An 18,346-nucleotide genomic window follows, 5' to 3' on the forward strand; every position below is an offset into this window, starting at 1 on the left:
TGTTGTATTGTATTTCAAATTAAATTGCTACTGTTACTTTGGAGCCCCGAGTTGTGAGGTTCTTTAAGTTCGTTGTGTCGTGTGGTGCAGTTTGAAGAGAGCCTGGATAGTAGGAGAGACGTAACAATATGTTAGGCCTACTGAACTGTGAAATACTAGCCACATATTCAGAAATAACGGATTTGCTTACTATACCCGTTTTCTGTGAGCTTCAATTCTCTTTACACACTAAGAGACTAACAAACAACATAAGACCTATGTGTTGTTGTTTTATAGTCCAATAAAACTCGAACTATTGTAAACATACATGTGTGAACGTGAAACGGGACCCTGCAATCACAATTATTATTTAAACAGTTAAACATGTCACCAAATAGAAATCGAAGAGAAAAGTAAGTTTTAAAAAAGCCAAAAAATTTGGAATCTTATCCAGGAAAAGTAGGAGCCTACTCGTTTTCTCGCCTGTTTGGCACAAACACGTCAGGAACGTCGCTGAATCTCATGATAACTTTCACGAAGGAACATTCGCAACTTCATTTACTGGAGAGCATGTCACGGTAGGCGACGTAGAAACCCTAACTCATATTCACAAAGATGTAAACTTAAACGCTCAAATTTCTGGATCATAGACATAAATAAATATAGACTGGCAGTAGGAAGTTATTTTTATTTGGGGGGAGTCAATATGTTTTATGTACTATATCTATGTGGGGAAAAAAATGGCGGCGATTGAGCTATAAATTCTAGGACTAACATTTCAGCCAATATATACCTTTGATCTTTAGTTTGAAAAGTTAAAAACTGCCATATTCTCAATATTTTGTCTTTGTTTCATAATCATAGACATAGGCAAATATATATAGGTTTGTGATGTGGATCTACAAACTTATCTTTTCCCAAATGTTTCCGATAATAATTTGTTCTTTATCGTCCAGTATATATATATAGGTCTATATATGTCTATGTTCTGGATATAGTCCTACTACTGTCAAACAAAACAAAAACAGAGCGATACAAAAAAACTCGTTCGTACCTCACTCGGTCAGACTATATCAACGCCACTCGTTGATCAGGAACACATGATCAGGACCAAGATGCCTGAGTGTAGTCGCTGAATGAACTTTCTATGTTGTGTCTGTTGTATTTATGTGTATGTTTCTGTCGTGTTGTCTTTATATGAGAAACGAGTCCTTGTAATCACAACAAATTTCGATAAGGATCAATAAAGCAGTCTTATGTCCTACACGTGTGCCTTCAACTTCGAGTGTCTTGTAATAATTTAGTCTCTCTATATGCGACCACGAAACACTTCAAACAATAATGTTATTCGACGTTGACTAACCCAAGTAGGCATGAACAATTGACGTAAATAATTGATGAATAGAAATATGAAACTTAGAATATAAGGACGAAGTGAAGATGTTTTTATGGATATAACAGCTAGAGTGCTGTCTTGTAATAACTGTCCTAAGGGTGCTAATTAATTGAGAGTTGATTGTATGGCCAATGAGTTCAATAGAAACGCACTTGAAGAAACAATAGAAAAAATCAAGACTTCTACTAATGTAGCTAAACTAACATTGTTCTATTTGACAAGACACAAATCATTTAGAAATACTTTTAGAGCAATCACTCTATGACAAGAAGTTTTATAGAAATCTTTCATAAAAATCTAATCCAACACAGCAATTTTTTTAATCCAATTTTTAATCATAATTTTGTAAGATGATGTCGTGTGATGTATGATTTGTATGAAACATACGACATATGAACGAAACGAAAAGCGATGGCCTGAACTTTGTATCTTCTAATAAAAAACTTGCAAGTTGTAAATGCAGCTTTTGTACAGTAAAGAAATACATCCTTTATTGGTACGCCATTAGTAGATCTAGACCTAGTTTCTTGACACTAATGGACAAAATTTGTTGACCGAACGACAGTCTAGCGCGCATACCGCACGATCAGTCAGCTTTCCAGATTCCAGAGTATATAGATCTAGTCCAGAGATATCATAATTGACCAAAACTGCAATTCAACTTATAAAGTTAATGTATCACATAAACTGACATAGGCCTATATAAAATCTTAAAACATCGACATTATGCAAACATTCCAGTGAAGTATATTACAAATGGCCGACAGTCTGCCAATTTGGTGAATAATATATTTAATAATGCGACTTAGTGACTAGAATCAGAGGCGGCCTTAGGTGGTGGACAGTGAGGCAAAACGCCGCCCCCCCCCCCCCCGACAGGGTCACCGCGATATGGAGATTCTTTTATCACCATCAGACCATCAAACAAAAATGGCACTCATCTAATTTATCTTTCCAATACGCTATAGACGGATTATTATTATGACTATTTTAAAACAGAAGCCGTGACATACTTTTAGACATGGTTGTTAACTCTTTCTCTCCTAACTGACGATACCAGCGTTGATTCCATCAGAATGTGGTAAATAATTATGGAGAGAAAGAGTTAAGGCTTTCCTGGCACCTTTAGCAATCAAAGTGAAAGATTTTAGAATGATATGTTGTTGTTTTTTTTATATACCTTTGTATAGCGCGACTTTCACGATATAACCATGCACATGGCTCTCTGGTCTCTTTTATTATTGACCCTTGGGGTGACGGAGTTTCTGGGAGAAGGTTTTCCGTGCTGTCATTAGGGGCTCAGCAAACACAATTCAGCTCGAGTTGAAATTCGAATTCGAACAGCGGTTTTTGTCCCTCAGCCACAAAGTTAGGCCCGTGACATTCGCACAGGGCCCCACGTGCAGCTAAGGCCGCCTCTGCTAGAATAACATATTCAGGCTAAAGCAGCGATATTTATGCACGATATATTAACCCCCACAATGATGACCAAACTACGGCCAGCGGGCCACATCCGACCTGTGGAGCGGTTTTATTCAGCTCGCGGAAACGTATGCCCTCAGTGAGTAATAAAGTCGCGAAAGATTCGACAACATTGGATTCAATTTAGTTGGATTCGAATTCTTTAGATTCGATTTCATTGGATTCGTTTCATTGGATTTGATGTCATTAGATTCGACTTTTTGCCCGTGAAGCATGTTTGAGAAATTTATATCGCCCCTAGGCTGAAAAAATGTTTGTACAACAATGGAGTATAACTTTGTTGACCCAAATAGTTTGCACACATTCACTCTTTACAATGCAATGTAAACTTTCTTAATGCATTTCCAATATCTCGTGCAGGGTGTAACTTGATATTTCACACTGACGTTGACCAGTTTCAGATCTTCAATTTTTTAAATATATATCCGCGGTTAAAAATGCATCGGGGCAATAGTCATACTGTTAGATTACTAGGAAGTTCTAACTAAACTTCGGCACAGGGCACGGTTGCTGTAACCATGTTTGAATATCATATATTTTAGGCGCTGTTTTTTGGAGTATGATAGCGTCGCAGACCCTGCACAGAACAAAGAGAGAGCGGGACTCTCTGAACTTTTGGCTGTTATGTAGGTAAGTGAGGTAGGTCGTATCAGACATAGACTTCAAATACACAGCTAGGTCTTTAGCCGTCCGAAACCAGGCAGCGTTGATAAATGAACCTGTGGGAAGCAGCCTATCGTAGTCGGCTCCGCCTCTGACTACCGGGACGATGTTTAACTTCCGGTGGAAGACTTTGAAGAATTTCTCCGTGATGTAATCTGGGCACATAGAATTTTCAAAGGCGAGGTAGAACTTGTAGTTTTCTAGGAGAGAGTCCATGCAGACGCCCTTGTCGTTCCCTGGACAGTCTGAGGTACTGCCACAATGTCCGTAGATGTCGACCTCGACATATTTCTTTGGATACAAAGTTTTACAGATTAGTAACTTAGGGTGACAAGAGAAACATAAAATAGAGTATGATTTTTTTTTATCAAGAAGATAGATCAGGAAATTATAATGATAGGGACCACAAAACACAAACTTCATTTGTACAACTTTCTTTCTCTTTCTTTCTATCGCACAAACTCATTACCTCTGACTCTCTCTCTCTTTCTCTGTCTATATTATCCATCTAATCTATCTATCTATCTATCTATCTATCTATCTATCTATCTATCTATCTATCTATCTATCTATCTATCTATCTGTCTATGTATCTATCTATCTATCTATCTATCTATCTATCTATCTATCTATCTATCTATCTATCTATCTATCTATCTATTTATCTATCTATCTATCTATCTATCTATCTATCTATCTATCTATCTATATATATATATATATATATATATATATATATATATATATATATATATATATATATATATATATATATATATCTGTCTGTCTGTCTGTCTATCTATCTATCTATCTATCTATCTATCTATCTATCTATCTATCTATCTGTCTGTCTGTCTGTCTGTCTGTCTATCCGTCCGTCCGTCCGTCCGTCTATCTATCTATCTATCTATCTATCTATCTATCTATCTATCTATCTATCTATCTATCTATCTAATCTACCTAATCTATCTATCTATCTATCTCATCAAGTGCAGCATCAAGTGATCTCACAATGTTGAATATTAAACTAAACAATGATTATGAGAACCGCTGAACTAGACTAACTTATGTGAACACTCTAAAACCAACCTTCATTTCAGCCACATACTCTGCCCTAAGTGAAGGGGCTCGGCAGTTGCTGACCAACCAGGCCACCATTCGAGTTTTATTTTGGGCTTTCCTTTCTGTCAACGTACGTGTAAATAGCAATGTTGTTAATTAACAAGGATTAGCAAGAATGGATGAAAGTATACAAAAAAAAAATAGGGGTTAATAATAATAATAATAATAATAATCTTTATTATCCGTAAGGAAATTTGTCTTACAATTTGTGCATTACACCAAACAAAAAACATTATAACTATATGTGAGCGTGCGACCCCAGGTCTATTTGTTATCTATTTTTATCTGTATTTCGATCTGTTTACTTTATATAGGCCAGGCTAGAATAATTTGATTTAGTGTCTTTTCTTCTTGCATAGGTCAGTGCTGTGTGTTTGTAGTTTCCGCTATTTATAACTTCTGCTAGTTTTAGTCTTTTTCTGTTATTTGTGTTTTGCTCGTAGAGGAAAAGTAGTTTTAAAAATAGTTAACTAGCCTTAGAGTTGTTGGCACTGTTTCCATTTCTTTGTCCCTGATTAGTTCTACGTATTTTTGTCTTTAGCGCTTAGGTTAGGTTAGTAGTTATTTTCTAATTTCAGTTTAAGTGTAAGTCTAGAAGCTGTATAGGGTCCCTGTACGAGTTTAGAACATAAATATCTTTCTTCTTCCTTTTTGTATTTTTGTAAGATTTAATTTTTAAGATTCTCTTTTTAATGCTGTTTAATTTGGTATATAATGTTGTGTAGTCCGTGTCTTTAGTAATTTTCTAGATTTTATTATAGCGTACGGCTAGGTACAAATTAGGGGAATCAGTAGTCCAGTTTAGTTTTAGGTAATTAGCGTGACGTCATGCTCTCCGATATGTTCGCGCTGACCAGTTATAGCTAGCTCCAGAACCACGTTGAGCCCTCTTTTGTCTTGACCAGTGGTCAGTGCTGACAGTGGTGCCGGTGTAGAGCTAATTGTGTGTAGTGTAATTTCAGCTGGGACCGCCTGCTATCCTTACTGTTGTTAATCTACTGCAGTACTGCTGTTGTTAGTCTACTGCCTGTAGGCTGTTGTTAGTCTACTGCCATTAGTCTGCCATTAGACTGCCATTAGTCTGCCATCACCTCCCTGTACCTTTTTTTGTTATATTTTATTAATTCTAAGCTTAGGTCTAGGGTAGTAATAGTTAGATAGTTGGTTTGGTTAGTCTGTTAGTGTTTGTAGATTTAGAGGGTTTTAGTTAGTTGCTGAGTTCAGTTGTAGTGTTAGTGTAGCTCTATATGTTATATTTTATTATTGATTTATTTGTGTATGTAAATAAAGTTTCTTTTTGTTTTATTTACCCTAAAGTAAAAGTTTCGTTATTGCTTTCTTTTAGTTAGCTAGATTAGTTTAGTTTAGTTCAATTGTGCTGTCTGGTTGCTTAGGCGACTCTAGCCCCTTGGTCGCAGACCGAGGTGCACAGATTGGGCCCACCCAGTAGAGCTACCACCTGCCTACTGTTATAAATGAATTTAATGTTGAGCAGCAGAAGAGAATAGGCCACCACAGCTCGCGCCTGCCTGACCTGCTCACATTTTTGGTGTCAGAAGTGGGATCTGTGCTTAAGTAATCAGACACACATTGTTTTCTTAGGGATTAGGTTGTTGTTAGGGTTTTTTTTGAGGCTTTTGTTAGGTTGATTTAGGTTTTGGTTAGGCTTCGTTGGCGCAGTGTTAGGATTTATTAGGTTGGCATTGGTGTTAGGATTTGGCATCAGTGTTAGAGAATTTATTTTGTTGTAGGTTTTTAGGATATGGATAGTTTAGTTTGCAGTAGGAGTTTTGTTTTATTTTTTTGCTATCTCTGTTATTTGTTGTTAAAGTGTGGGGCCTAGAAGTTTTAGTAGGATGTAGTTCTAGGAAGTTGTTGTAGTGCGTTGTGAGGTAGTTAGTATTTGTTGTTATGGGTTAGGGTTAGAGTTGAAGTGTTAGGTTAGATTGGCAGAATGGCAGCAGCGGCAGGAAGGATGCAGCGGTCCCAGGCTGAAGTTGAGGGGCCTCGGAAGGGCATGATCCGAGGACAAGTCTGCAGCTCTCCAATGCCTTCGGAGAGATGTCAGCCCAATGTTAACGGATGGCGAGATGGCAGTTGAAGTCTGGGGGGCCTTGGAATGGCATGATCCGAGGACAAGTCTGCAGCTCTCCCATGCCTTCAGAGAGATGTCAGCCCAATGTTAACGGATGGCGAGATGGCAGTTGAAGTCTGGACTGATGGGTCATCGCCAAACTTTGTTATTGAATGTGTTAAGCGATACTACCAAAACTTAGACAGTTCCAGCACGGGTTTTTTGCAAGTAGCCATGTACTGGACTGACAGAGGTGCCCCACTTCCACCTCTGTGTTATAAACAACTGGGCCAGTTTGTCCAATTAGGACGACTGTCCGCCCAGTTGCAACGTATGGTTTAATGGCCCTCACATCTTGAGGTCGCCAATGAAGAAAGCCTTCCACGTCATCTTTCTGCAAACCACTTGGATTTCACTCCTCACTTACTGGGTGTCTTGTGTCAGCCGCTGGTCATCTCTACTGGACAGCGGTGGTGGACCGGCCAGAGATGTAGAAGTCGTCAAGAGCAGAGCAAACCTGTCGTGTCTTTTTCCCTTTTATTAAATGTTTTTTATATGTTCTTATCACACTGTTCATTGTGTGGCTCCTTTTATACTTTGACTTGTTTTAATGTATTTATGCATATTATTTTTAATTTGTATTTAGGCTTTTATGTATTTTGAATAATGATTAATTTTTTTGAGTATGTTCCATGGGTGTTTGCATGTGTTGCAACCCAATAAGTTTTTTGTAAGTCTTTATTGGGCTCTCAAAAGCCAATATTGTGCTTGAATGTTGTAGTTGCTGTAGTAATATGCTGTATGTACGATTTTTCTAGTCATGTAATTTTCGATGTTGCCGTCAAGGTACTCGGTATGTTATTTGTCTTGGAGGCCATGACGTAGATAAATGTAATACATTTTACACAGTATTTTGTTGTTGCCTTTGGAAGGCAATGTAATGTTTTTTTAGTAGTTTGACTTTTTTTTGAAGTACTTAAGGTACTCATTAATGTCATGTTAGGTTGAATTGGCTGACAGTGGTCCTTTTATTTTTTTATTTTCTATGTCTCATCACCACTGTTGGATGCCCTGTGTTTTTGTTATAGCACTGTAACTTCAGGTTGTGTTATGAAACTTTGGGTGTACCATTTTTTAATGTTTTGGTCTTTGTGACCATTGTGAGCCTTCAGTGGCTGGCCATAAGTCTGTGTGACTATGGGCCTGTTGAAGCCTTGGTGGCTTTGTATAAGTCTGTGTGACTATGGGCCATAAGTCTGTGTGACTATGGACCCGTTTGAAGCCTTGGTGGCTTTGTATAAGTCTGTGTGACTTTGTTTTAGCCTGTGTGGCTAAGGAACTGAGTTAAGCCTCATAGAGTTCCTGTTGGTCTGTGTGACTAAGTTTATCATGTTTGGCTAGGGCATCATTTGCTCTAACCATGTAGTTTTCGTTAATTACTTTTTTATCGTTCCATTTTTTTAAAGATGTCATGCACTATATTTTGTATTACCTGTATTTTTATTGTTTTCTGTTGTAAGCTTTGCCACTTGTGAAGCCATTTAGTACTGAGAGCTATGGTTATAGTTCTCCGTTCTCTTGTATGAATTCATTTTTATTTTATTTCTGCTGTATATGTTTTGACTTTTTGTCTCTGTATTTTGTGTATTTTTATTTTTGCGGGGACGCAAAAGTTTTGAGCGGGGGTGAATGTGAGCGTGCGACCCCAGGTCTATTTGTTATCTATTTTTATCTGTATTTCGATCTGTTTACTTTATATAGGCCAGGCTAGAATAATTTGATTTAGTGTCTTTTCTTCTTGCATAGGTCAGTGCTGTGTGTTTGTAGTTTCCGCTATTTATAACTTCTGCTAGTTTTAGTCTTTTTCTGTTATTTGTGTTTTGCTCGTAGAGGAAAAGTAGTTTTAAAAATAGTTAACTAGCCTTAGAGTTGTTGGCACTGTTTCCATTTCTTTGTCCCTGATTAGTTCTACGTATTTTTGTCTTTAGCGCTTAGGTTAGGTTAGTAGTTATTTTCTAATTTCAGTTTAAGTGTAAGTCTAGAAGCTGTATAGGGTCCCTGTACGAGTTTAGAACATAAATATCTTTCTTCTTCCTTTTTGTATTTTTGTAAGATTTAATTTTTAAGATTCTCTTTTTAATGCTGTTTAATTTGGTATATAATGTTGTGTAGTCCGTGTCTTTAGTAATTTTCTAGATTTTATTATAGCGTACGGCTAGGTACAAATTAGGGGAATCAGTAGTCCAGTTTAGTTTTAGGTAATTAGCGTGACGTCATGCTCTCCGATATGTTCGCGCTGACCAGTTATAGCTAGCTCCAGAACCACGTTGAGCCCTCTTTTGTCTTGACCAGTGGTCAGTGCTGACAGTGGTGCCGGTGTAGAGCTAATTGTGTGTAGTGTAATTTCAGCTGGGACCGCCTGCTATCCTTACTGTTGTTAATCTACTGCAGTACTGCTGTTGTTAGTCTACTGCCTGTAGGCTGTTGTTAGTCTACTGCCATTAGTCTGCCATTAGACTGCCATTAGTCTGCCATCACCTCCCTGTACCTTTTTTTGTTATATTTTATTAATTCTAAGCTTAGGTCTAGGGTAGTAATAGTTAGATAGTTGGTTTGGTTAGTCTGTTAGTGTTTGTAGATTTAGAGGGTTTTAGTTAGTTGCTGAGTTCAGTTGTAGTGTTAGTGTAGCTCTATATGTTATATTTTATTATTGATTTATTTGTGTATGTAAATAAAGTTTCTTTTTGTTTTATTTACCCTAAAGTAAAAGTTTCGTTATTGCTTTCTTTTAGTTAGCTAGATTAGTTTAGTTTAGTTCAATTGTGCTGTCTGGTTGCTTAGGCGACTCTAGCCCCTTGGTCGCAGACCGAGGTGCACAGATTGGGCCCACCCAGTAGAGCTACCACCTGCCTACTGTTATAAATGAATTTAATGTTGAGCAGCAGAAGAGAATAGGCCACCACAGCTCGCGCCTGCCTGACCTGCTCACATATAAGAAACCAAAGTGTACATTCTTATTTTCTTGTCTTATAAGTTACCGACGTATAAATACGTCCTACGCGTATTCATGTGTAAATCTCGTATTGCAATATAATTATAGACTAAAACTCTTCTAGATCATTGGTTTTCTTGGCTGATTTAGGCAACCCGTTCCATGCCCGAAGTGGCATTAGGGAAGAAGACACACTTGAAGTCCTATCTATAGAACTTATAAGTTACAGACGTATAAATACGTCCTACGCGTATTCATATGTAAATCTCATCTTGCAATATAATGATAGACTTAAACTCTTCTAGATAATCGGTTTTCTTGGCTGATTCAGGCAACCCGTTCCATGCCCGAAGTGGCATTAGGGAAGAAGACACACTTGTAGTCCTATCTATAGAACTTAGGAAATAAGCATTAAACTTGCGAGATTTAAGCTTACCTAAGTATCGGTAAAATAATCTATTCATTTGGACATCCTATAGATCTATAGCCTACAATAGTACAAAAAAACAGTACGACTGGTAATGAATACAATCAATTATATAGAGGCAATGTCTTCGATTCTGAAGATTAAAGATGAGTACAGTATTTTGCCCAGCATCGACCTTCATATTTTGCCACATCTAGAGCAGACAAAGCCCTTGTCCACGGGACGTTAACTCTAGTTGTCTTTTCGTCATCTAAGCCTGTCATTATTAATCTTTGCGAAATAATGGGCTAAAATCTGTTGACGTATTGATTGATTTTACTTCTGTACTAGTTTGATTCTACAGATTTTTGAGAGTAAAAAAACCTGTATTATAAGTTTGACAGGTCGCATACTTATTACACATATGAAAGGCAGCACTAGGGGCCACATTTTTTTATGAGAGTAGATACTGAGATCAATCTAACGCAGCGGTTCTCAACCTTTTCAGCTCGGCGACCCCTTTTTACATTTGCCAACTCTGACGCGACCCCCCCCCTTTTTGCACACACACACACACACACACACACACACACACACACAGGAATAGAAGAATAGACAAAACAATCCAGTTTTTCGATGGCCTTTGGCGACCCCTGGCAAATCGTCAATCGACCCCCAAGGGGGTCGCGACCCACAGGTTGAGAACCCCCGATCTAACGAAATTAAGGGAGTATGTCGAATCGAACCAGTGATCCCACGATACGGCAACTCAACCTAGTTGCAACGCAGTAAAGGTTAATAGAGAAAGGCCGTCGACAAATCCTGCATGGTGCCCCAACGGTCCATCAGACTAAGGGATAGGTAAAGGTAAAAGATCTTAGCTCGCTGAGTACTGCGTTACTGCTAGGCGGTGTTACCGTATCGTGGGTCACGTGCACTGGCGGATCCAGGGGGGGGGCGGTAGGGGCGATCGCCCCCCCCCCCCACTCGGCCGATCCCCCCCCCCCCCCGAAGGGGTGGAGGCGGACGAATTTTAGTATAGAATTCACACAATTTGTATACAAATTTATTACTTATGTTAATAATATATACTAATTATTTATATTTCAACCTATTTTTTTATTATTTCGCCCCCTCCTCTAGTATGTTGACCGATTTGGTGGGGTCGGGAGGGGGCAATGGTATCAATCCCGCCCCCCCCCATACACTTTCGAGTGGGGGGGCGGTTCAATTTATTTGTAGAAATCACAGCTTGCTAACAGAATCAATTAAATATCTATATGATTAAAACTTGTTATTGATATTTTAACTGATCTTTATATTATGTCGTTCCCTGTTTACCGTTTGGGGGTGGGGGGGGGGCAAATACCTCTACTGCCCTTCCCACCTAAACCATTTAAGTGGGGGGGGGCGGTCCTACTTTTATGGAGAAATCATAGTTTGTGAACAAAATTAGTTGAATTAATCTATAAATTTTATATTATGTCGCTTCCTTTCTGGTATCTTGGTCGATTCGGTGTGGTTGGGGGGGGGGCGATTGCACGTACTGCCCTTCCCACTCTAGCCCTCTGAGTGGGGGGGGGCGGTCCTATTTTTGTGGAGAATCATAGTTTGTGAACAAAATTAGTTGAATATCTATATAATATAAACTACGTATTGATATGTGAACCCATTGTATATTATGTCGTACCATACTCTAATCTCAAATTTTATCATTAGTAAATTAAAATGAAAAGGGTTGCACCAGGTGGGAAGGGCGATATATGCAATTGCATTTCCCCCATCGGACAAACCAATACTTTTTCTTTTAGTATTATAGTTTAGAAATTACAAAATGTAAAAAATCTGCCACTAATATAATTTATATATACTATAAATTAAATTCTTATATCGAGTCACCCTACTTTTTTTTTTATTCTTTAATGCCAAATGCAATCTTTAGCAGAAATTATTAAAGGAGCGAGGATTAATCGTTTTCATTCTACCGCCCCTCCCATTTCCAGAGTTTATGTATTTTCACATGAATTTATCATAATTATTTTAAGAAAGACTTTGCATTGGAAAAGTTAGAATTCAAACGAAATTTTTCACTATAAGAATCATGATTGAGATGAGTTCTAAACCGAAAAAAATGCATTTATAGTCGCCTTTTCCCAACCTTTACTCAATCGGATATTTTTCTAGTTAAATAAATTTGGGACTATAACTCACAACTTATACCATGATGTTATTGAATATTATTTATCGAATAATTTTTTTCGGCGGTGATCCTCAAAGCCAAAATCTAAATATGTGGGGTATCTTATCTTTTCAAGGAACAAATCGGTTTTATTTGCAATGTATTAAGGGCCTATAAATTCATATTAGAATATCTTTCAAGTACAATATTATTCAAAAGGTCCTTTTTTTTAATAGTATGAATAATGAGCTTTAGGTCAGGAGAATGCGTTTCTGCAGTGAAAAATGCCAGAAAACGCTTTTGGCGTCGGGGCTTCGCCCCGAACTTTATTGTTGAATAATGAGCTGTAGATGTCAGGAAAATGCGTTTCTGCAGTGAAGAATGCAAGAAAACGCTTTTGTCCTTTCGGGCTTCACCCCGAACTCCATTAATGAATAATGAGCTGTAGATGTCAGGAAAATGCGCTTCTGCAGTGAAGAATGCAAGAAAACGCTTTTGTCGTCGGGGCTTCGCCCCGAACTCCCTTGATGTATAATAAGCGTAGATGTCAGGAGAATGCGTTTCTGCAGTAAAGAATACAATAAAATGCTTTAAGCGTCGGGGCTTCGCCCCGAACTTCATTGATGAATAATAAGCTGTAGATGTCAGGAGAATGCGTATCTGTAGTGAAGAATAGAAGAAAATGCTTTTGTCGTCGGGGCTTCGCCCCGAACTTCATTAATGAATGAAACTGAGCTATAGATGTCAGAAGAATGCGTTTCTGCAGTGAAGAATGCAAGAAAACGCTTTTGTCGTCGGGGCTTCGCCCCGAACTCCCTTGATGTATAATAAGCGTAGATGTCAGGAGAATGCGTTTCTGCAGTAAAGAATACAATAAAATGCTTTAAGCGTCGGGGCTTCGCCCCGAACTTCATTGATGAATAATAAGCTGTAGATGTCAGGAGAATGCGTATCTGTAGTGAAGAATAGAAGAAAATGCTTTTGTCGTCGGGGCTTCGCCCCGAACTTCATTAATGAATGAAACTGAGCTATAGATGTCAGAAGAATGCGTTTCTGCAGTGAAGAATGCAAGAAAACGCTTTTGGCGTCGGGGCTTCACCCCGAACTCCATTGATGAATAATAAGCTTTAGATGTCAGGAGACTGCGTTTCTTCAGTGAAGAATGCAAGAAAACGCTTTTGTCGTCGGGGCTTCGCCCCGAACTCCATTGATGAATAATAAGCTTTTAATGTCAGGAGAATGCGTTTCTGCAGTGAAGAATGCAAGTAAACGCTTTTGTAGTCGGGGCTTCGCCCCGAACTTCATTGTTGAATGATGAGCTCTAGATCTCAGGAGAATGCGTTTCTTCAGTGAAGAATGCAAGAAAACGCTTTTGTCGTCGGGGCTTCGCCCCAAACCCCAATAGGGAACCTTATAGCGTTGCCCCACTTTTTCGCCAAAGGTTGAGAAATGCTGCTTTTTAAAATTCTCATATATATATATATATATATATATGAGTGTGTGTATATATATGTGTGTGTGTATGTGTATGTGTGTTCTGTACACACGTTTATGCATAGGGTTAGGGTTTACTGGGCGTTAGGGTTAGGGTTTGGAAAAAAATCGCCCCCCCCCCCCACTCCAAAGTTCTGGATCCGCTAGTGGTCACGTGTGGTACAACCAACCGCCTTCACTTTCCCCAACTAATGTCAGGAACTCAAGGGCGTCCTAAAAATTCCGGAATTCTAAATCCCTGTCTATAGGTAGACTTGTATAATTGAATGATCATGTATATTTAGGCCTACCAATAACGTCGACCTACCTAGCTCTGGGCTTCTATTTGCCGTCCAGTCAGAGTATTTGAGACCACCGTAAGGCCAAAATATATCAGAATCTTGTCTGTAAGTTGACGTCAAGTTGAAGGCGTATCTCCAGGACGAGGTTTCTATTAATACACGTACAATAAGGGAGTTAAAAACAAAACTACATCGAAAATTGGTTAATTACAGATACGCATGGTCCTCTTTTAATTATTTTTTTAACGCTGCATTGACTCCAGATTAGAAAATAATAGACCCACACGTTTTAAAGAAAAGCAAAAAATATAAGAAAATATTATATTTCCTCTCTCTCTTCTTAAACTATGTATAAATGAAATGCCGCAACCGATGGACTTACTAAGACAAATTCAAGTTGCGTGATACTTCATTACCAAGCTTCGATTAATGCTCTCCCCGTCTGTCCGTCCGGTACAAATGTTAAAGACGTTTTTTTTTTCCCACTTCCCAGTTGAAATTTGTGCAACATTTATTCATAGTTGATGACAAATATCACGATTCAATCAAAATATTCACCAATTAGTTAATCTATTAGTGGTAATTAATTTAGTTTGTTTTATATCGAAAAAGGGAGTTATCCTTTGGAAAGTTGTCCATAACAAGTTTACAAAGTCAGTTTGTGTGGAAACACAAACTCAAAATCGGCCCCCCGAAGTGGTCCACCCAGGCAGGTAAAAAGGCAGGTATCAATATTTTCAGAAAGAGTAGGCCTATCAGAATGAATATATCGAAGGCAAATGACAGAGAAGAATGGAGAAAGAAGGTTGACAAATCTTGTGTGGTGCCCCAACGGTTTAGCAGACCAAGGGATAAATGAAAATGAATGTGAAGTTAGATATGAACCTGGCCTAACTGATGACTTATAATGATTATCTAATTGAACTGATTGTTATGTAAAGGGTCAATCTCTTATTAAAATCCTCAAGAAAAAAACAATTTTCGTAAAAAAAATAAATCCTTTAGTTGAGTGTACCATTAGTATGTTGCAGCTCTGCCGTTCACGCGATAATAAGAAAAACTATTTATTATTGTTTTAAATTATGTTCCACTTTTATGCGTACTAAGTAGATTTTTTTCTCTTTAAAGTAAAGTAAACATTTTTTTGTAAATGTAGTAGTTAGTATGACTGAACTTACACAACTTAGCTATACAATTGTAAAAACAAATTTTGACAAAAAATCTAAAACCGTTTGCATAAATGTGCTAAGAATATTTTATAGATGTCATCTCCCTTACTAAATAGCCTCCAGTGTTATTAATAGTGAATAGTTGTAAATATGGTGTATTTTTATGAAAAAACTGCTTGAATAATTGATTTTAAAAATGAGATTTTTCGCTTTCAGAAAAGAAAAAAGTAGCCGTTGCACAGAACTTTGAATGGACTAAAATACTATTATGTCGGATTTTCAATATCGGGGGCCGCTAAATATGATTCCAATTTTTTTATCATGACGTCAGTGTGAGTTAAAAAGTAGGAATTAAATTCTATGCGAGTTCGTTACCTTCCACCAGAGCGCCCCCGTAGTGCAGTGGCGACTCGCGCCCATACATGACGTAGAGCTGGCCCGGCCACCTCTTGGGAGGCAGGAGCCCCTCGTCCAGTTTCACCCCGTGGACCAGAACGACGTCAGTCTCTTCGGACACATCCCCCAGGCTGTACACGCAAGCGTTGACTGGACACCTGAAGCGATTCCAGTCGTTGATCAGCCACTTCTGCGGGTTGATGACGTGGATCGACACAGGTTTACCGCTCTGTAGTTTCTCGTTAATCCTAAAGTACGGATCCGCCGTGCTGTCGCTCGATATCCCTTCCGCGCCTCCGGAACTGAGGTCACTGTTGTACGTCTGCGAGCTGAAGAGCTCAAAACTCTTTGACGCATTGCCAGATTTTTGTAGTCCTTTCTCTCTTTCCGATGTAATTCTGTTGCGAATATCCCTGAAATTAAACTGGTACTCTTCGTTGTCACAAAACACAAAAAGTCTTTGTGAACACAGGACGTCTAAACTAATAGTAACTCCAGCAGACGACGGCTTCCCTTCTGCTACTAAATTTGTGATGTTTTCTAGCATGAATTGATTAAAGCCATGGCTTCTGTCTATAAATCGACTGTCTACCATGTTCATATGTTTGACTACTTGCAAGTAATACGAAATCACGGAGAAAAGAAATAGAGCGACTATAGCCCGAAAAAATGTCCGAGGTTTTAGAATCATTCTGATCGTCTGCGATTTGTAGTTCGTAAAATGGCGAATCCTGCTTGATTACAATGTACTGCGGCAGGATTACCCCCCGTTACATCCCAAACACCAGGTGTCGCTGAGTGTATACACACAAGTCACATTTAACATGGCCATAAAATGATATGTTCTCTGTGATGCTACCTCTTCATCTGACATTAATGAGGGGGTGGTGGTCAATTTTAATAAAGTAAAACTCAGTTCAAAGTTAACCTGAGCGTGAGTATGTGTGTGCGCATGCGTGTCTTTGCAAGTGAGTGTGTCTATGTATTTTGCTAGTGGCTTGTCGACTTAAAGACAGAGCAGTCATAATGTAAAAATAATATTGAGCAAACATTTCTTCGTTACGTGGTTATTAGTCCTACAACGCAGATAATTTGTAAAATAATTATTCAATCTAAACAATCTAGTTTTGAGTTGTACATAAAAAAATTCTAAATAGTTTACAGCTTGGAAATAAGCAAGCACAACATCATTCATGTTAGCAGCACAATCTATTATATTAAAAAAAAATTAAACTACAATAGTAAACTAAACGACACCATACAGCCAATACTAATCTCGCAGTAGGCCCTATACTAGAAATTGACCACACAATAATGTTCACTCATTTGTCTATCCACATCTGACCACGTAATAAATAAACTGTCCACTGTCCAGCCAGTGTAGACCTACATTGAACAGCACAATAAACATAAGGAATGGTTTACAATTAAAATAGCGAAAAAGTAGAGTCGATACATGTATAATATATTTATCCATATAATGGGCTATCTACTGTCAACTCGCATTGCAAGATTCCCTTTAAAAACAATATTTAAAAAATCTATATTTCCCTTGTACGACTCTATTGATTGCCCAGCAAAATGTGTACATGTACATCCAAATAACTGGCCTCGAAAACATACATTTTATTTTTATGAGGCCATTTAAAAGCTATAATAAATTGTTTATTGCGCCCTCTGGTGGTTATAAGTCGAGACATAAATATCGAGTAAGGAATTCTTTATGGCGACCTGTCTCACAGTGAGGTCCACGGTATCATTTTAATGAATAGAACTCATAATGTTAATCTATATCGACATGGTTTACAGACACGAATTTAAGTCAGCTTTTAATTATTTTTTTTTTCGTTAATTAGACTGATAAAGGTTAAACTAACTATCGTAATATATTTTGTTTTGTTTTGTTAATTAGACTGAAAGGTTGAACTAAGTATCGTGATATATTTAATTGACAACTTTAGAAGGGGAATTCTGATAAAAGTTTTTCTCAAGGGACTATCGGGTCGTTGATACGACAGTCAAGCGCGCATACCTACGACCAGGCAGCGATTCAGATTACAGGAGTACACTCAGAACAGAATATCAGGCATCAGCGCAGAGTTTCGAGTCAGTTTCATGATTTTTATTCGAGATAACAGTGATAACACGGTGTCAGTTGCTCAGACACCCTTCTAGGATATCAGAGATTTGTTGGAGATGGTCAGCCATTGTTATTTAACAGTTACCCGACAAGATTGCGAACGACAAAATCGTACTGAAAATGAAGCGCCAGATTTGCCGAAAAAAAAAAAAAAAAAGCGTGACACAAAATACCGTGGACTATATCATTAGATGCAGCTTAGTGTCCGGGCATGGAGATACGTTACGCGCAGGATAGATCAGAATGGAGAGATGTGCTAAAGCAGACAAGGGCCCTCCATGGGCTGTGGCGCCACTGGGGTGAATGGATATCATTATATTGCATTATTGTCAGTAACCTAGACTTAGACATCGAGCTGACAAAAAGGATAGGAAAAGCTACCACAGCATTGGCAAAACTCTCCAAGCGCGTCTGGGAAAATGGTAAATTGACCACAGCGACCAAAATCCTAGTCTACAACGCCTGTGTTGTGAGCACTCTCCTTTATGGCAGTGAAAGCTGGTCAACATATATGTACCAAGAGCACAGATTGAATAGTTTCCACTTGCGCTGCCTGAGAGGCATAATGGGCAT

The 18,346-nt window shown here is 38.3% G+C and overlaps 1 protein-coding gene across 1 annotated transcript; it reads right to left on the minus strand.

The window, feature by feature from the left end:
* Positions 1-1,697: 1,697 nt before the first annotated feature.
* Positions 1,698-16,410, minus strand: LOC106053905 (3-galactosyl-N-acetylglucosaminide 4-alpha-L-fucosyltransferase FUT3-like). The gene is made up of 4 exons (XM_056014267.1): positions 15,613-16,410; positions 14,095-14,217; positions 4,610-4,704; positions 1,698-3,811 (listed from the first exon to the last, which is right to left on the minus strand). Exons 1-4 carry the CDS (start codon positions 16,322-16,324, stop codon positions 3,338-3,340), a joined length of 1,404 nt encoding a protein of 467 aa, XP_055870242.1. The 5' UTR covers positions 16,325-16,410; the 3' UTR covers positions 1,698-3,337.
* Positions 16,411-18,346: the final 1,936 nt, after the last annotated feature.

This window comes from Biomphalaria glabrata, chromosome 16 (assembly GCF_947242115.1).
Source record: "Biomphalaria glabrata chromosome 16, xgBioGlab47.1, whole genome shotgun sequence".
In the NCBI taxonomy this organism is placed as follows: domain Eukaryota; kingdom Metazoa; phylum Mollusca; class Gastropoda; family Planorbidae; genus Biomphalaria; species Biomphalaria glabrata.